This window comes from Pteropus medius, unplaced genomic scaffold (assembly GCF_902729225.1).
Source record: "Pteropus medius unplaced genomic scaffold, Ma_sr-lr_union100, whole genome shotgun sequence".
NCBI lineage: Eukaryota > Metazoa > Chordata > Mammalia > Chiroptera > Pteropodidae > Pteropus > Pteropus medius.
Window position 1 is genome coordinate 4149049 of NW_024352786.1, and position 21347 is coordinate 4170395.

Consider the following 21347-nt stretch of genomic DNA (forward strand, 5'->3'; position numbering starts at 1 on the left):
AGATCCTGTGAACTTGGCTAGCTTGAAAAAGTCTTTTTTTCCTTTCAGGAAAGACTACCAACCATGGAATATTGTTAAAACATACTACTACTAAAACTTTAGGAAGAGATCAGATTAAGTGTAATAAAAATATTGTATAACAACAAAAGAAATATTGAGGGTATTAATCAAACCTATAATGTGAATATTTTAGAATTCATGTAAAGGTATATGTAATAATAATTTGTAGAGTCCTTGTATTTGTATATATTTTATCTGCTGTTTAAGGTGTTCAGTCATGCTTAATGTGAAATTGTTCTTTTGACGAGTAATTTTCCACTCAAATGGCTAACCTTGTAATCAGCTCTTTGCTCTGCTTCGGTAGACATGCTTGACACATAGTCCAAAGGGCAGGGTGACCTCAAGATCAACTGAAGACTCACACTCTCCTTTGCTTGTTCTGTCTAGATAATAGATGTATCCCCTTTGTTTTTTCATGATAAGCCCTATAAAAGTAAGGTTACCCCTGAGCTCGGGGCTCAGATCTTCAGAGTGCTAGTTCTTCTGGGACCACCGGCGTAATAAATCTGAGTTCTCCAACTCTCTGAGTGGTGCTTGGTTTCTCGCTGGTCTGATTTTTCTGCAACACTTTATCTTTTTAAAGTAAATTTTAGGTTAACCAACTTTACCACCTGTGTGTGTGTGGTGTGTGTAGTAAGTAGAATAAATGAATTTAGTAAGCTGACAATTAAAGTATAAATACTTTTGGTTATCCTCTCCAAAAAAAATGCTGGGCATGAGGAGATAATCAACTACAAACATGTATAGAGCTAACCGATAAATATGGCTTAAGGTTAAATTCCTAGCTTCCAGCACAGAGCTTGTCATGTAGTAGAAATTTGATAAATACTTGTTAAATGAATAATACAAGGTAAACCGTAGAGAGGGAATTGAATTACAGAGTTCTAGGTGCATAAATCATGACATATAAATGAGTATTTTCTAACGGCAACACAGAGCAAAGGGAAGCCGAGCTAGAATGTAATTTTTAGAAAATAAAGCACAATGTGACCAGTTTATATTCAACAAATTACAAGTTAGTTATAATAAAATGAAGAGACAGTGGATTTCCTTAGAAAGACAGATATAAGATTTCCAGTACCAAATCTAGCACTTGGTGGATTAAATTAGACTATATATTTATCACTTCATTCAAAAAGCCAGTCACCGTGATGATGTTAAAAAATATTTTAATAAAAAATTCAATTTACATTTTTTCATATAGTTCTAAATTTGCTTCTTTCTTGAGAAATCAAGAACAATCATATAGATTATAATGTATTTAAAGGTGGATTTTTTCTTATATAATGACAGTCAGAGCTATGTTCTTTTAGTGACTAATTCAACCATGAGGGAGATTTGGAAAATAAAATATGTGGTAAATATGCTTAAGTATACTCTACATAAAACTCACAGTTTTCAGACATACAGTTTTCTATTTCAAGGAATATAAAATCTCATAGGGAGAAGAAATATAGTCTTTCTCTATACAGACTATAAAAAAAGTAAGACCTTGAAAAATGTTGTATGTTAAGTTAAAATTTAAGAGGCAAAATTAAGTTGTTTCTTTTTTAATATTCAACTCACTAAGGAAGCTCAAGTCTCACCTTTAACACATTAACAGTTGTTAATATTTATCAGTAACTCTGAATTTAGCTTCCTTTCAAGCTGACAATTTTTGTTGAAAAGCATGTGCATGACAGTCATGATTTAACAGCTGTAAGTATGCTGACCACTTTATTTTGGGGAGGTTATTTAGGTTAATGGAAAACCAGCAGTGTGTCTGATAGAACTCCAGAATTACTCAATATTACCAAAGTTGTTGAAATGGAAATTGCCAATATTCTTGTGTTTTCTAGCCACTTCTTTCAGACTTGTTCAAATGCATTTTTTCCCCCGGTTGTTTTCTATAGAAGTCCTTAACAAGTAACTTTTAGAAAGTTGTACATTGAGATAAGTAATATTTTATTAGATCAGAAGAGACTTAAGTGAAATATTGCCAAATAAAGAAAATATTCAGGAGGCCCATTTAAGCGTTAACATTTCATCTTATCCACCTCATGGTATCACATAGCCTTCTAATAGAAATATAATGTGTGCTACATAATTTAAATTTTTCTAATTGCCACTTTTTAAACAAGTAAAAGGAAGTATGTGAAATTAATTTTAATAATATATTTGATTTAACTCAACATATCCAAGCCATTATCATTTCAACATATAATCAACATGAAAATTTTTTATGGTATACTTTACATTTTTTTATGTCTTCAAAATTTGGAGTGTATTTTCTGCTTATAGTACATCTCAGTTCAGACTAGCCACATTTCAAGTGCTCAACAGCCACATGTGGCTAGTGGCCATTAGTGGACAGTGCAGCAATATAAGTGTAATGGTGAAAAACTGCAAGAGGGGAAAGAAAAGTAGTCAAAACTCCAGAAAGCTCTGAGGCCTTTGGCAACTAGGGGAATGAAGAGCTTTTAACTTTAAAAAGCCATAGGAAGATTGTAGCTGTGAAATATGGCCAGGAGAAGTTAAGGCAAGCAGATTGTTTCGTAAAACATCTGGATTTGTAAGAGGATGTGGTTACATGCTTATGAGAGTTCTGGTGGCAGAAGGGAAAGAGGGCTGGGAAAGACAAAGATGGGAGAAGGAATTTAGGATGAAGAAATGAAGATGGAGAGGCCTGCCTTTTGGGGAATGGCATAAGGTCAGAGAGATGAGAAGCACTGTAGGACCACATGGTCCAAGGTTCCCCAAAGGAAATCTGGTAAAGCGTTTCTTCTTGTATCAGTAGAGGCTGATGGACGGTCTAGCAGTGGTCAATGAGCTTCGTTCAAATTTATAGTCTCCTCGAAGAGGATTCACAGGTTGAAATAAGTGCAGCAATAGAACTACAACTCGATGGGAGAGAGCAGACTGGTCAAATTTATCTCTAATATTAAACTTTTAATATTTTATAAAATGCTTCTTTACTCATAATTTAACCAAGAAGAGTGTCATCAGCCACAGCAAAGAAAATGAGGGTGATTTCCTCAGCAGTTCTTTCAGAAAGTCTTGGCAAAGTAATAATAATAATAATAATAATAATAATAATAATAATAATAATAAAATAATAAATGTTGGCATGAAAAATAATAAGCCAATAATAATATTATTTGAAATAATTCAAATTCACAGAGTAGATTTTGTTACTTTCTCTTCTACTCACTATGCTACCCACGGCTTTTCTAGAGTTGGTAAGGTGGGAGGGACAAGGAATGAAAGGCAGAAACGTTTTTATTTAGCTTGTATAGTCTTTGCAATTTGGTTCATCAGAAAGCTGATGTTTCCTCTCATTTGGTGTTTTGAAGGTTTTTATGAGACCTTCTGTTGGGGTGAACTCCCTTCCCGGAAGTCCTTTTGGGATGATCCCTTTCAAGATATCCCAAATGGTCCACACTTGGCCAATGTGATATTTGCATATATTCCTCCCCTACCAAATTGTCCCATCATAGCTCTGTCTTTTTCCCTCAGCTGTCACCGGTTTCTTCGGCAAGCTTCCATTTTAGAAATTCATTGGAACTAAATTGAGTGTTAATCCCCAGAGCCTTTGGCTATAGGTTAGGGAGAAACATCCTTGTCCTGTCCACCACACATAGGGGAGGAGACATGTCATAGCACTCCTGAAATAAAGACAAGCATCTAAATGAGAACTGACGTTATTTATTCAGAGCTTGTTATAGCTCCGAGGTATGCAGTAGTGTGGGAAAGCTTTTGAGTATTAAGAAAGGAAAGGCTTTAGATGTGCTCTGATTGGAGCACATGGGGAAGCTGGAAGAGAGCTAACTAGAAGCTGAGTATCTTATATGATGAGTTTAGGAACATATTTGACTTTTTCTGTCTGGTCTGGAGTTAGAAGTGGAGGTTAAAAATTGGGAAGCTGGTAAACATTGACCAAGTCCTAACTGTTCTGGCCAGATGTTACAGAACTTGTGGTTTGGCTTCCCTGTCTAGTTGCTGCAGAGGATGTGGGTCAGAGTTGTTTTGACATATATGGCCTGGCCATTGCTTATTTGTATATTCAGTCTCTCATAATTCTTCCTCTAAAGTAGTCCTACTTATCCATCTCCATTAATTTTCAAGCATCCCCTTAAAATATTGTCAAGGTAGACTAAAGAAGAATCATCTGATTAACTTTTAGGCTGGCTCTTCTGAATTACTCTTTGGTTCTGAAGGAAGAATCTGGTATCTCTTTTTATAGTTTATGGATAACAACACGTTTTGTTCTTGAGTTTAGAGCTTCACAAAACTGAGAAAATAGCAAATGTCCTACTTTAACATCTTATTACATAGATCTCAGTCTAGAAGACTTATTTGAGAATTTTGGCAGCAAAAAGAAGAAAAATTGGATAGAAGCTAGAATAAACAATCAGGCAAACAAGAGTACCTTTCTTTTCTTTTCCATCTCTTCTTTTTCTACCTCTTCTCCTCCCTCTCCCTTAAGGGATAAACCCTCACAGTAAAGTCCAAGCTTCTTAGCATGGTTAGAGCTTTTGGCCTTCAAGACTTGGTGCAGCTTTTCCCTTCTCATCTTGTTTCCTACCGCTACCAAGCACAATCTTGTATTTTCATTAGTAGAAGTTGCTCTGAAAACCAGAATAATAAAGAAGACACAGAGAGGATATGATGTATCCAGATTAGGAAGCTGTCTCAAAAATCTGGAGGGCCTATTGAAAATCTGAGCTAGCTTAATTCATAACAGCAGCAATTGCTGCAACAACTCCTTTTCTTTTGTTTCTATTCAATAAAATAATAAAAATGGCAACTTTTTACTTAGCCTAACTCTTTATGAGAATGAAGTGTGAAAAAAATGATTAACTTCTGTAAATTGTTATAAGTACATTATGTAAACAAAGTTTTTCACTTAGAATTCCAGAGAATTGTCTCAAGAATGATCAGACTTATTAGAGTTCTGGGCTCTGACTTTGAAATGAAAGGAAAGATCCTGACCTTTTAATTAGTGAAAGTTGCCATATGGTTGTGACTTATTCTTGATACTGTGAGACTTTACCAAAAGATACAATATGATTGTAAACTAAGTAGAAATTTGAGCAATATGTTACAATGCATTACTGTTTTTTTTCCTACTTTTGAACAATCACAGGCAACCTAAGTGGAAAACCAATAGGTTTTAGTTTTAGAAAGTTTTCTCATTATTTACCATTATTTAGAAAGAACATGTTCTATTATTTCACTAGTACATGTTCTATTATTTCACTAGTGAAATAATAGAACATGTTCTATTTGCTACCTTAGGATGCAAACAACTTATTTAAATGGTCAATCAAAAATATTTATTAAACACCAAATATGCACAGGCAGCATTTTAGGTAGTGGAATAAAGATGTATAAAACAGAGTCTGCATCTTCTATGAGCTTTTAATCTCTTGAGATTTCAGGAAGTGTTAAGAGCTAAGAAGATAAAATGTGGAAATGTCATTCAGAGTGAGAGAGGAGGTTGCTTTAACTAAGATAGTCACCTCTTGGCAATTACATTTGAATCTAGACTTTAACAATGAGCAGAATACAGACAGGTGGAGGTCTGGGAGAAGAGCATTCCAAGCATAAGGAAAAGCAAATGCCAAGGTCCTGACATGGAAAGTACTTAGGAGGCAGAAAGGCCGATGTGGCTGGAGAGTAGGGAGCAAAGGGGAGAAGGGGTCAGGGAGGGGAGGCAGGGGAGTGAGGACAAACAAGTTGGCAGTGATTGCATCATGTAGGGCTTATGCGCCGGACAAAACTGGGAGATTTTTTTTTTCCTGGTTATAAAGGGAAGGCACTAGGGGAGTCTAAACTGAGGCATAGCATGATCTGAATTACACTCAGAAAGTTCACTTTTGGCTTCTATTTGGAGGATGGATTATTAAGAAGGCAAGAGTTCTCAGAAGTAAATAACATCACTATTTGAAGATTTGTCCTGATAGAAGACCAATTTAGAGGATGTTGCCATATTTAGGGCAAAAATAATGGTTGAACACTATTAATGGCAGGGTATATTTTGGAGATAGAGCCTGTAAAACCTACTAATCAATTAGATGAAGTTGTATGATGAAGAGAAGAATCAAGGACGGCTCTTAAATTTGGAGCCTGAGCAACTAAATGGATAGGATGATACCATAACTGAGGTTGGGAAAACCTGTGGAGAAGTGAATTTGGAGCGCAGGCGGAATCCAAAGCTCTATTTTGTCCAGTCCAATTTAAGGTGCCCGTTAGATTTCAGAAAGATTATCTGGAAAGTGGTCAGATATATGCAGTAGAGAAATCTCAGCTAAATTGCTCAGTGCTTTGGCTTTACATCCCATTCCTGACACTCAGAAGCTGGGTATCATTGACTGACTCAGTTAACTTCCTGCGCTTCTAGTCTCTCATCTTTAAAACTGACATTGTGATAATTGTTAAAAGATAAACTGAAGTTTATTAAATGTTTTAACTGTTTACTTGAGCAAAAATCTCTTCAAATTAGGCAGTACCAAAGTGGAAGTTGTTAGGGGTACATTACCTATAGGAGCTGGGGGAAAGACTTTTATAGAGAAAAAGCAGAAGCGAAGCAAGAAAATTATTCGATGGTCTGTAGCTTAAGCAGTTGCCTTATTTGGGAAAGCCAAGTGGGCTATTTGTGATAAGTTGTCCTTAGGTTCTGATTTCTTAACCTTGAGGAACTCAGGTTTAGGTTTGCTTTGTTGAAGTGGGCTACTGAGGCACTAAAGCCACCTCAGTCTAATGTCTTATTATAGAATTGATTTAACATAATGAAGAAAGTAATATTTAATCTCAGACTTCTTGATTCATAGTCCAAAACTCTTTCACTCCACTGCTATCTCCTTATTTTCTAGCTGCCCATTTTGCGGCCATTATTTGAAAACTCTTCAATCAGTCCTAAAGTCTCCAAATGCCTGTCAGCCTTTCTTATCACTAGTTGTCCAGGGACTCCAAAGATTTGTGTAGTCCACACTCCAAGCTACTTGTGCTGTTTCTTCTTATTAACTGGTACTGTCACCAGTTGAAGACTTGTTCTGTCAATTTGACATACACTGCCAGAATGCCCTTCTTGGGTCCATTTGATGGCCAGACACTATAGGGCCAATGTTGGGCACCCAGGTTATTGCTTTTTAGTTTATATCCAGGCTCAGACATTTTTCCTCAAAGCTCAACTGCTGTGTCATAATAGCCAGACTCATAGAAGTTTACAGTGTCTACCAAGCACCATGGCATAGTTCTGTACCTGGTTACCTGCTGCCTTGCCTCTTGTGATTCCCTACCTTGCTCCTGCCCTCTGCCCTCCTCATTGTTGTACTTTATGCAATATCTTTCCGGGCCCTCCATGAAAAGTTCCAAACTCCAGTTTCCCCAAGTGCATTCAACCCTAACTTATATAACTAAGGGAAAATCACATTATTTTGTCACAATAAAGATCTGCCTAAGAATGACACATTATCTCTACCCTTCAATACAGGAGAGGCCAACTCCTAACATACAAAATCCTATTAATACTCTGCCCTAACTGACACCTTATTTTAAGGTATTACATCTCTTTCTCTGTTTCTTTTTTATTCTGTTTGTTTGTCTTCTCCTCTATAGAGTTCAAATTCCCAAGAAGGCATGTTCACATATTATTTATCTCTCGATTCTTAGCCCCAGTCACTAAATCAAAGATTGATGAAAGAGAAGAAAAAGAAGAAAGGTGAATTTTTTTGGAGGGTGTACCCAGATAGCTTTGGATTTCTACTATATCCATCATTAAATAGAATGTTTATTTTTATGGGATACAAAAAATATGGGCCACTGGTAGTGATCAGAGAAAACCTAACCACAGAAGCTGATTGGTGTTGATTTTTTATGCATTTCGAGAATCATTCAGTAAGCATTATTACACTTAATAAGCAAAACGCGGTGTACTGAGCACCAATATTACAAAGTACCTTGAATGTCACATTCTTCACATTTACCAGCTATTCACCTTTCCCAAATAATTACCATTCTTCAATAGGCCATTTTTATTGCCTTTATTCCTTCATTTAGAAGTTGCTACTATTGTGTACTAATACTCCACATATTGTCTACTAATACACAATGGTGTAATAACTTGAAATCAACTTTTAAACAATTCTGAGTTACTCTGTTGTCTGTCAATGAAGTTTCAATGATGTATTATATATTTAAAATATGTAAAAGTATATATTTTTCTGGTAGCAAAAGTATAACATGTACATTGTAAAATATTAAGTAATATAGAATGTACAAAGTTGAAAATGTTACTTTTCCATAATCCCACCCCCAAGGGATAATCATAGGTTTTGCTTTGATGTACATATACTCTTTTGGATTTTTATAATACATATTCAAATTCCTGTATCATGCATTTGACAGAAAGTAATATATAGTTTTGCAAGTAAAAAATCATTTATGTAGTAAAGTTTTCCTTGTCAGTATGTATAGTATGACTAATTATTTTAGTAATTATGTAGTCTTGGATAGATGGCTGCCATATGTCTTTCAACTTGATCTCAATTGATGGACAATTAGGTGATTTCAAATTTTTTTGTAAGGAAAACAAACTTGCAGTGAATAATGTACATATATCTTTATACACTTGTGCAATTATTTCTTCAGGAAAAATTCTTAGAAATAGAGTTTCCTAATCTAAAGTTATCAATATTTTTATTTTGATATTGGCTTTACTTTGGGGAATTGGAATTAGTGAGTATAGACAACTTTTTCTAGAAGTTTAATTATAAAAAGAGCTCAGAAAAAATGGATTAGGAATTGGAGGGGGAAATGGAGCCAAGAGATTTGTGTGAGAGTGTGTGTGTGTGTGTGTGTGTGTGTGTGTGTGTGTGTGTGTGTTTTAAGATAAGAGTGAGAACAGCATATTTGCTATTCAGAGTAAACCTGAAGAAAGGAAAAAATTGATGATATAGGAGGGGGAAGGGAAAATTGCTGAGATGATGTCTTTAAGTAATCAGGAGGGGATGATGTCTAGTGCATAATTTGAAGATCTAGTCCAAACCAAGGCACAAACCTTTTATCTACAATTGGAGAAAAAAGGCTGATAATCTGACAAGAGTGAGTATATATGATGATGAAAGTTTGTGAGAATTCTTTTCTGAAGCCATAACTCCCTCAGAGAAGTAGGAAGCAAGGTCTTTATCTGAGAAGATGTGAGAGAAGGTGCTGAGAGTTTGAAGAGAGAGGAGGTACAAAACATGATGTATAAGAGTGAAAGAACGGAGAAGTAACTAGAGGTATGCAGCTTAATTCCTTGTAGCACTAAGGGGCCACTTGAGGATCGAGGTCATGAATTTAAGATGGGACCAGTCAGTGTTTCAGTGTGGTTCTCAGTCATGTTTGCCTGTAGTATGCAGGTAAAGAGAAGACAGATGGATTTAACCAGAGTTGCTGTTCTACTCAGCAACCAACATAAAGGCAGAAAGAAGCGATAGAGTTGATAGTATATACCTAATGGAATTTAAGCTGGCTAAGGAGAGGAGGGATTGGGATATGTAGAGGGTGCTGATAATGAAAAGATAGAATTAGAGTTAGATGCTGGTGGGGTTGAAGGATTGTTGGGTCCTGGGTGCTAGAGACAGTGGAACTGGAAAGATCAGAGAAAAGACTGATGTCACTTTAAGTAAGTGTATCTTTGTGACAGTCCTGGGTGCACAGTACCGGAATTATAAAGTCCCAGAGAGGTCTTACATTTGCTCCTCTTCGGTCATTCAAGAAATTGCCACCTGGGTTTGCTTTTTATGTTAATTTCTCAGTTTGGAAGTAAATTTTAACTCCAACTTTGCTTGAAGGTAAACTCAGATTTCAATTTCTCAAAGGAAACTTGAAAACTCCAACTCAGAGTCCAGGCCAAGACGGATCAGTTTTTTGGTTGTCTACCTGTGCCAGCGGATGTGGCTCTTCCAGTTTCCATCTTTATGTAGGATGCTGGGGTAGAGAGGGGCTTTCAAATCTGCATACCATCTCTCATTTCTTAAATTTAAACTTTTCATCTGAGTGAACCATGAGTCCCTTGGTTATTGATTACTGAGATTGGGAACTTGTCTAGAGACAGCCACATATGTTACCATGCAGGTTTTTATTCCTTATTCCTTTTTTTTAAGCTCTCGAGTATTTCTCTTCCTTTCTTGTAAACTGAGCCATCCATTAAAAAGATGTTTATAATATTTTATCAAGCATTTCCAGATGTTTTGTATCAGAAAATTTTATAGGTTATATAAACTACAAATTGCCAGAAACAGGTTCGTCATCTATCTTTTAAATTTGGCTTATGTATATGTTTTCCTATTCTTCTATAATCAATCACTCTTTGTTGCTGGTATTTTTTCCCAACCAAGCATTCCATAGGGAGCTTCTAGCATTTATTTTTAGCAAATAGGTAATAATCTCTCTTCATAGATAATTTTCCATTTTAATACCTTTGAGTACTGATATACTTGAAATTTTATCTATTATCTTATTCTCTTGTTTGCTATATTTATTCTTTGTTTTATTTTAAAACGTTCCCTTGCTTTCTATTAATATACTTTATTAGTGTTTTATTTTTTCCCTCTCTTGGTTCCAAATATATAGATTCGATTATGTTCTTATAATAATTACCCTTACATTTTTAACTAACAAACTCACATAGGTATTTTCCCAATAAGTTCTAAAGTTATTCAATATTTCTATTCTCCTTCCGAAAAAGAGGACTTTAAAATGATTTAAATACTCACTCCTCCTAACTTCCTTATTATTTTTGCACCATTTTGTCACTGAACATTTAAACAAAAGTTATTATTTTTACAATTAATTTCTAGTTAGATTTACAAAATACTTTGCTTGTTTCTTGGCTGACTGTATTTTGTTATATTCCTCTTCTTCCCTCCAGATTAAACCTTCTTCCTGAAGTACATCTTGCAGTAATTGTCATGCACCTGAAAATATTTTACTCTCACTTTGAAATATTTTACTCTCAGTTGAGCCAGGAACAATTATTCTTGATTTCTTTATCTCCACTAAACATGAAAGTTGTTACTTTTTTTTTCTCAAGACTAATGTAAATAAATTCTGCTTGAGTTCCAATGGTGAAACTCTTTTCAATGTTATTCACATAATTCCTCTGAGCAATTTCCCACATTTCTATCACTAAGCTTCAAAAATTGTCATTTCATGATCAGTCTTGTTTTATCTATACCCCAACTTATTCCCTCCCTCCATATTATTTTAAAGCAAATGTCTAACCTCATATATTTTAGCCATAAATATGTTACTATATATCTCTTAAAGTTAAGGACTTTTTTTTTTAAAACACAACTATAATTCAAATATCAGAGCAAAACAAAACAAAACTAACAATAATTCCTTAAGGTCTTCAAATATCTAGTTACTATTCAAGTTTTCAATTATCTCGTGTACATCATAATTTTTTGACAATTCTTTTGAATCAGGATCCAGATAAGGTTATCAGATAGCATTAATCAATATGTGTTCTAAGTCTCTTTAAATCCTTACATGTCCCCTCCAACTTGTGCTTTCTTGTAATTTTTTTTTTGTTAAATAAGCCAACTTTTTATTTTCCTGATTGCTGGTGTAATTTAACATGTTTATCATCAGTATTTCCTATAAATTGAACCAGATTTATGTTAAAATTTGTGTTTGTGTGGAAAAATTATTTTCTTCCATTAGGAAGACAAAAATTCTTGTGTTATATTAGCAATCATTGATGCTCAATGTCTAAATCTATGAAACTTTTTTATAAGCAAATTTTAACATACTAAGGACACCCAAATACAGACCAGTCATTTACCAAATTTCACTGAAGCATTTATAATTTACCATTCTATTCGCCTCAACAAAAGAAGGGTAGCTTTTATTATTGTCATTTTTTTTCAGCTCCTGACCTTCCAACAGGTTGGCTACATGGATGCCTGAACCTCCATTCAATATATATTCGTGATTTGGGCTAATACACTAGTGCTCTCATGACATGATGGTGGATGAATTGGTAACTGGCTGAGCTCAGCTACATCTAAAACTCCCAGATCTTTGCAAAAGCAATCAGAAACGCACTGAAGACTGGAGTCAAAGCAAATGTTGAGAAAGCCTTTGGCAGTAATGTAAAAATGGCAACTGTAAAAAAGGAATTATATATCCTTACTAAAGATGGAAATATCACATTTTCAAGGTGAATATACGTGAGCATAGGTTATGGCAGATTAAAAATAATCTAAATCTATCAAAAAATGCCTTAATCCTAAATTGAAAATGCCAATAAATTAAAATATGATTCCCAAAAAACAAACAAAAAAGCCCACCAAAAATAGATCTTCTATTTCCTACACTGGAGGAAATAGAAAAGATCAAAGCATGATATTGGCTCCCTCATAAGATGTATTTATTGAGATAAAAGAAGTTTTGACTGACCTTTTAGCAGGAAAGGAGAGCAACACAGATAGCATAAAAAAACAGAGAAATGATGTTCTTTTCACTCCTCACACACAGACACACACACACACACACACATACACACACAAACCAGAAAAAAAAAAGCAAAACAGAACAGCTGAAAATAAAAAGATTTTGAGAAAAAAATAGATGATATAGATAATGAGCCTGAAATAAGAAAGAAAGCAAAGGTGAAAAATAATTCAAGTTCTCTTGGAAGGAGCATTACAATATTTAACAAGTAATGAAAGCACTAATATACTTTGATCCAGTTATTCTACATTTAAGTTATCCTAAGAGAAAAGTTTGTAATTCAGAAAAAAAAGCCATGTTCAAGTTATTCAACATATGGTTTATAAATACAGAACTTGAAAACAACTATCCAATTTATATATTTTGGAAATAATTAGATGAATAACAGCATATAGTATAAAAGTAGTCATTCAAAATGCTGTTTGTAAAATATTTAATTACATGGGAAACTGGATATGCTATAGCATTATTCTCCATATACAAATATGTTATAGCATTGATGACTATAAGGATAGTTAATGTATATGAATAAAGCATGATAGCAAAAATGATGCTAAAATTAAGAAATAGATGCTGGCAAACATCTAATATGAATCACTCAGTAAAACATGTTCTAAAGACAAAGTTGAGTGTGTAACTGTAAAGCCTCAGATAACTCCAAGGAAAAATTTTTGTCAAACGATAGGATATTAAGAAACATATAGTAAGTATTATTCCTAGGTAGTCTTAGCAGAAGTCTAAGGTAGAGAAGGGCTTATCTCAAAAAGATTTGTGTGAGTGGCTTTGTCTACTGAGGCAAAGCATAGTAAGATTCATGGGAGATAAAAAAAAATTTCTTAAAGGATTATATTACAGAAATACTATTTTGTAAGAAAAGGAATAGAAATAACACGAAATGAAAAAGGCCTTACATTTTCTCAAATTTATAGAGAAACACATCTCATACATATAAAAAAAAAGGTATTCTGTAGGAAGTACTGACGGAGAATTGTCTAAAATATCATAACTATTTCTGGGTGTTGAGACTGGATAATATATTTTTTTTCTGTTTCTTACACTTACTTATACTTTTCAAATTTTCTATAAGTGTGAATTAAATTGATGATTCTTCCAGAAAAACATAAAAACAAACTAACAGAAAGGTAAGATGTCAAAACAAGACCAATAGTCAGTATCTATCAGATACACGAATAGGTTAATAACCATTTCCCTTCAAGATATTATCATGTTTCACTCCCTTTCATTGACAAGCTTCTTGAATGTATGGTCTAGTTTTATTTTGCAATTGTTTTCCCACAACTGCCTTTTTAACCCCTGAAATCTGGCTTATGTCCCTCCACTTTTCTGAAAATGATCTTTAATCATCACAAGTCAGACTACTTTCTAATTAACATTCTTTCAAATTGTGATACCGTAACTTCTGACTTCTTCAAAAAATCTCATTGAAATGGAGAAAAAAAATGTTTTCAGCAGAGGAGTAAATACGATCCTGTTTTAAAAAAATTTCTCTTCTGTACATTGGAAAGACAGCTTAAAGGGAGCACAATCATAGCAGAATGACCATTTGCATTTCCTTTTCTGTGAAGTCTGTCTGCTCATGACCTTTGCCCATATTTTATTATTGAGATGTTGGCATCTTTCTTATCAACTTGCTTGAACTGTTTCCATTAAGATATTCTTAAAGATCTTAATTCTTTTTCACATTTGTGATTAATTTTCTCTCAGTTTATTAGTCGTCTTGTAATTTTATTTTTATACCTTTGGGTCTTTGTTTTTATTATCAATGTAATATATTTCTTATAACAAATTCAAACAATATAGACATGCATAAAGTACAAAGCAAAGGATAGAAAAACATGGTATGAAATCCATCGTGTATTTAAACTACACCCCCCCTCTTTTCATGCCTTCTCGGTTTATTTATAGCATTGTTTAAGATTATGTTTGCATCTATGTTTCCCATAGAAATTTTCATCTCTGTAGGATGGTGTGATGTTTGGATTTAAAGGAGAGTAGAAGGGGTGTGTGTGTGTCGGGGGTACTTGAGGCGGGTATTGTTGCCTCGGTTGAATCCCCAGTGTCCCTTCTGCCCAACATTCTCAGCGAAGTCTTACTGATATTAAGTCACATTTTTCTAGAACTCCCATGGCAGGTATGGCAAAATATTTTGCTATCTGAAGGGATCATGCAAGCTGACCCTTTGTTTTCCAGACATGATCTATTAAGTTATCTTTAAAAGCAAATAGCAAACTCATTAAAAAAGTATTAGGGAAAGCTATAGTAACATTATTTTATCAATACAGCTCCTTCCTCTACAAATACACACCTACGGAGCATCTTTTCCACAGAAAAAGCATAAATGGGTCACTTCCTACTAGTATCTACAGCCCCAGTCCCATACAATGTATGTTTTTTTCCTGCAATTAAGGGAACATTTTTAAGCTTGGCCAGAACAGAAAGCCAGATATAGAGTTAGATATAGGTTAAAGATATAGGTTAAAGCCTTAGACTGCTAGTATTTGCTGGTCTTTGTTTCCTTAGAGAAAGAAAAAAAATGGAAACACAAATTTCTCCAAAGGATCCAGATAAACAACTTTTTACCTAGGTTTAGAAACTCCTTAAATTTGCATACATTGAATTTTGTTTGTATTGTTGACATTTGTATTGTGTCTATTTAATTGAGCAGGATGTATATCAGCTCTCTGGACACAGTGAGAGCCATTACAGTCTATTTCTGTGATTGTAGGTATAGAACTCCCTATTTTTCCTTTCTTCTTTTAAAATTTTTTTTTCATTTTTTCATTTTTTACAATTTTGTCCCTGCAGGCAAAAATTTAGGAGTCCAGGCAATAAATTCTCCTGAACTTGGCCCTAGTCTCTATCAGGACAGTAACTATAACCTGTTTTGGGAAATGGTAGACTTTGTCATTCACTTATTCACTCATTCTATAAACATTTAACGAGTAGTTTTTATATGCTAGCCCTCGTTTAGTCACCAGAGATACAGAGATGAATAGAATATATGCCTCACTTTTGAGTCCTTTCCAGAGGACAAGTCAGAGCTACAAAATATTATTACAGTGATATCAAATATATGGTAATATATGTAAAGGAAAGAACCATATTTGTAAAAAGTGGCTAAGAGAACACACACATAGAACCCCTACATACCTATGGAGAGATGATTGAAAGCTTCCTAGAGAGGTGATTTACAGCTGAATGTAAATTTGGGAGACCGAATAAAGTTTATTTGGGCAGACAAGTCACGGACAAGTATTCTAGAAAAAGGAAACAGTGAGAGTAAAAGAATCAGGCACAATAATTTTTCCTTTTTTTTTTTTGTTCTGTCCTCTTACTCAATAAACTCTTTCCTGCCACTTTCTTTCATTCCTGTAATTAAAAAAAATTCACTCATCAAACAATAAGAAGTAAGTTGTAATGTACATAAAACTGCTCAAAATGCTCTGTGACTATAAATATAAACAAATAATTTATAACATGTCACTGGGTTAACAGATTAGTGTTTCTGGAATATTTTAATTTTCTGAAAGATCACTCTAGTTCATGGAAAGGTGAAAGAAGAGCATGTACACAAACATTTATGTGTAAGAATGTTGTATGTTATATTATCCATAATAAAGAAAAACTTGGAATATCTAAATTCTAATTTGAGACAACTAGTTATGTAAATTACACATATTAATACATGACAGATATGCTCGTTAAATAGTCACAAAACTCTGTAAAATATGGTCTCATATTTGTGTAGAAACATATATAGAAAGACATATAAATAGATAAATCACCAGAATAATATACTATTTATTTAAAACCAGTATTTTTTCTAGGTTTTAGAATTAGATAATTTTTATTTTTATTACCTTTTTCCATATTTTCAATACTATCTATAATGAATAGGTCTCATTTTATAATCATAAAAAAATCATCATAAATTTCAGGAGCAGGGGTTGGTGAGAAAACATATCCATTAATAGTTTAATGGACTTATAGTATTTCATCTCTAGTCTTTGGTTTCTAAATTAAAGGTCAAAGCTAAATACAAGAAAAGTTGCCTGTTTGTCTCATAAAGAACTACGATATTGGATTTTAATCAATTGGATAAATATTTGAAAAAAATAAGTGAAACTGTAACACAGATTTGAATATTTCTGCTTGCAATTAAACTTTCATTTTTTTTGACCTTAACTTTGAGTAAACAACTTTTAAAAAATAGCACATATTTTGAATTTAAAATGTTGTAGATGAACTTTAAGACATAATGTTAAGAGCTTTCTGTGATGGATTATTGAGATTGGATTATTATTGGTTTAAGGACTATTTTTGTTTGTTTGTTTTATACTCTTTTGTACCATAGTTTAGCAGCCAGACAAAGATTAGCATTTATCAATCAAGATGACCTTTGTTCTGTCAATAATGTTGCTTAGAAATTGACTATTAAAATTTGGCAATTTTGGTATCAGTACCTGTTCTGATTCTTAAAGTAAAGTTCTAGTATTTTAGAAGTAATTCTCTTCTTTTACAGATGAGAAATATATGATCAATGAGGATGCAACTTATTTATCTGTTGAAAATTATAGTAATAACTATATTTGCTTGTCATTTACTATGTGCCAGTGTCACAGTGGTAGTGAAGGAGGTGACTTAATTATGAGAAACAATTAGGGTAAAACAATTAGAACACAATTTCCTTAAAAATACATTTTTCAATAATGTGTGTGTGTGTGTGTGTGTGTGTGTGTGTGATGGTTAGGAACTTATACCTGTGTTAGAATTGCGACTTCATCACTTACTATTTATAATGTTGGAAAATTATTCCATAATGTAGTATCCCTCTCTGTAAAACAAATGAGTTATTCTACCTATCTTGTGATGTTTTTGTGAGAATTAAGTGCCATGATCCATGAGAATTACTTAGAGTGCCTTGCACATAATAAGTGCTCAATAAATGTTAATCAGCAATACATTTCCATGGCATCTTTGCCAGCTAATACAGAAAGAAGCATAAAGGCCCTCTGTTTATGTTCTGATTCTCTTTTATTCAGTTACTACTTATGGGGCAACTGTTCTCATTCTTCAGAATGCAATGCTCTAAATAGAAAAGGTAAGACATTAACTTTCTGTGGCAAGTGTTAGCTCTTGTGATTTTTCTCAAGCAGGTTTTCCTAAGTCTAGGCTAAGAGAGTTAGTATTACAAACCACCTAAATTGAACTTACTTGTTGTATGACAGTTTTGAATCAGATCCATAGGGTTCTGAGAATGTACTCCTAGGATTCTGCAATGGTGGAATCTTTTCCACCAGTTAACAAAATAATAAAAGTTTGCTCTATCTCAGAGACTCATTCTATTCTTATACCTGTTTTACATATTGGGTACACAGGAATTGTTATTTGGAAAAAAAAAAAACTTTCTCTATCCGACCTCACACACCAAAAATACATAAATAGATGATAGATGATGATGATTATACACAGCAAACACACACACACACACACACAGAGAGAGAGAATTGGAATGAATGGAACAGATAGATAGATAAATGATAGAGAGATGATAGATAGATAGATGATGGCTGGATGGATGGATAGATAGATAGATAGATAGATAGATAGATAGATAGATAGATAGATAGATAGATGATAGATGAAAGAGTGAGAGAGAGAGGATAGATAAAGTATATACTCTGGTCTAAGGAATTGCAGTTTGGGGGTCAACTTAAGGCTATTATTTTCTACAGGGTCCTGTAGTCACAGCAGAGACATCTTTCTTTTATTTGGAATGCTTAGATTGACAAGAAGGAGGAGAACTTTAGAAATTGTTCTTTACTGATAGGAGTTTTTTTGTTTTGTTTTGTTTTGTTTTGTTTTGTTTTGTTTTGTTTTAATCTAAAGACTGAACCAACAACTTTTAGTAATGAAAATCTTTCATTTCTATTCTGTCTTGAGCTTTCATAATTGTCCTAATACCCATCATCACTTTTGTCCAGGACTCAAATCAGATGGCATTTCGGGTAATATTTAGTGTTCTTTCTTTCGAGTTCATATTCAAGTCTATTTCTTTGTTCTTTACTGTGAACAGCATGTAGAGTGCATGTCTTCAAGTCGCAAGTTTAAGAAAAAGAAGAGTGACCAGTCTGATAACCATTTTCTTCTCCATTCTGTTTACAGTTAAAACAGTGCTTTCCTCTACATTATTCGTGAGAGGAGGAGAACTTGGTGACTATACTCTGGGAAGTAAATTATCTCAAAGAAAAGAATTTCTAAAATTAAAAACTATATTTTAATGTGAAATGGGATTTAGTAACTCAGGATTTATGTTTAATATCAGCTTTTTATTGACTAAAAAGGTATTAATTTGAATTTAATATAAACTATAAACATATACTCCTGGAAAAGTTTTAACAATTATGAGGGTTTTTTTATATATATATATATATTCACTGGTAGAGTTAGATATACCCAGTTTTGTCTGTTTACTAACATTTTAAGTCACTTAAAAAATATACCTTAGAGGCAATTTCATTATCTAAAACTATTAGGCTCTTTCTCATAGTTTCCATAGTAACTAATAACTAGAGTTGGAGAAGTTAATAATGAAAACAGGTCTTACACCATATTCATTTTCTCTCGCTCTTGCTCTCGCTCTCGCTCTCTCTCTCTCTCTCTCTCACACACACACACACACGTACACACAATTTCTTAAACAACATTTATTAGCAAGCAGGCAAAAAACAATACAACTTGCATAATATTGGGCACACCCACCCAATCTCCACTTTGGGTGCTCTAAATTCATGTTGCATTATAGATTTACTGGAGGCAAATGCATATATTGTAGAAGCAAGAGTCAGTTAATTATTGTCTGCATAAAACAAACAGAATACGAAGAACTAATGACTAGATATGGTGCCATTTAGGGATGAAGTCTTAGACACACATCATCACTAAAGATACTAACTACAGGATTTACTAGACTCTTACTTACTGAAGAGGCTGGACATTTTACCCCATGGAATGTTCTTCTTTCCAGATTTTGTCTTAATTCTCTTTCTGGTGTAATTCATTCTGTGCCTCCATTCCTGAAAATTCTATAATCTAGAATTCCAATCTAGGATCTTGGTTATAATTCATCATTGGTGATCTTGTGTTTTCTTTTTGTATCACATCTTACACCAAATTCTCTCTCTCTCTCTCACACACACACACACACACATGCACGCATGCACACACACTCAAATTTTATTAAACAACATTAATTAACAGGCAAAAATATGACTTAATATTTGGTCATCTTTCCAATAGTGACACTGAGGCTTATGTGTTGAATTAAGGTGATGACAGCCAGACCTTAGAGTAACAGTGATAAACAAAACAGAAAAGATCCCTTCTCTTATGAAGCATTTTACATTTTAGTGGGATAGAAATATAATAAACAAGTAAGTAAATAAATAATAAATATAATAATTTCAAATAGCAATAAAGTTGTAAATAAAACCAGGTAATTAGTGCATAAGATAATGTTCAAGGTGACCCAGGAAAGTTTCTATGAAGAGGTGACATTTGAGCACAGCCTGAAAGATAAGAAAAAAAGCATCAAATAAATTTCCATTTGTGGCATAAATGAATTTGACGTGTTTGGGAAAAGAAAGGAGACTTTTGGCTGGATCATTAGTGATCTGGGGAAATATATTTCTTGCAATGCGGTATACTAGATGTCGTAATTCTTTTTGCCACCAAACACATAGAAGTGATGCATACAATATTATATGTTTACTTTTAAATGCATAACTGAACTTATAAATAAAGTTCCCATTTGCCCAAAACTGAGGGCACAGTAAAATGGTATGGTCAAAATAAAGGGTGGTGAGGGGGAAAATGTTGCTAGAGTTGGTAATCAAGGGTATAGATTTTAATAACCATGATGGGATAAGAAATGAGGCCGTGGGCCCAATGAAGGCAAAATATTGAAATTGAGAGTCCTGCTAGGGGACTAGGAAAATTTCCCCACTGACACAAAAACATTCCACCAAAATATAATTTTTATGAGAGCAGTGGCTTTGGCTGTTTAATCCACCGTGAATCCCTATTCCTTAACACAGTCCTGGCATAGAGGAGAAACTTACTAAATGTTTATTTAATGAATGAATGGTTGTCTTGGCCTGGGCTTTAAGTGAAAAAAAAAAAGTCTCTCCTGTGAATTGGTGACTGTTGGCCTGCTCTCACGTAAGTTTGAGATTTAGAATTAAAATTGAAAATCTATGTCAAGTTTGCTAAACTCCAAGATGAAAAATTAACACAAAAAGTTCTCCAAAACTGTGATACCTCTGGGGAACCTAGAAGTAGCAAAAGACACATTTTTCAACCAAGATTTTCTACCAAAAAAAAAAAATCCACTAAAAATAAGCTTAGAATCTAGAAAAAAAAATACAAGAAATAAATCTTGAGAGTGAGTATACTTAAGAATTTCAAGAAGTAGGAAAAGCTAAAATAAAATAAAAAGTAAGTTTAAAATTATTATAACTATTAAAAAAAGGATATGAAACTTGGGTAAAGAATGAGACTCTCCTTTTAAAAGAAAGACCAGCAGATTTGAAGAGTCAAAATTATTTTTTAGAAATAAAAAATAGTCACTTAAAACTCAGTGGATGAGTTTAATGGAAAATTAGGTAAGTCTGAAGAGAGAATTTGTGCACTGGAAATGATTAAGAAATAGAAATTAAATGCAGCACAAACAAACATATTAAGTATCTTAATTTGGCATTTCTCTCAGAGGAGTTAGAAAT

At 33.6% G+C, this 21347-nt stretch overlaps 1 protein-coding gene across 1 annotated transcript in view; it reads left to right on the forward strand.

Moving 5' to 3' along the window:
- The first annotated feature begins 2748 nt into the window (after nucleotides 1-2748).
- LOC120591213 (rho guanine nucleotide exchange factor 38-like) overlaps nucleotides 2749-21347 on the forward strand; it is a 99709-nt gene continuing 81110 nt past the window's right edge. Inside the window, exon 1 of the mRNA XM_039848820.1 lies at nucleotides 2749-2809. Coding sequence (XP_039704754.1) covers nucleotides 2759-2809 — 51 coding nt within the window. The 5' untranslated portion in view covers nucleotides 2749-2758. The remainder of the gene's footprint in view (nucleotides 2810-21347) is intronic.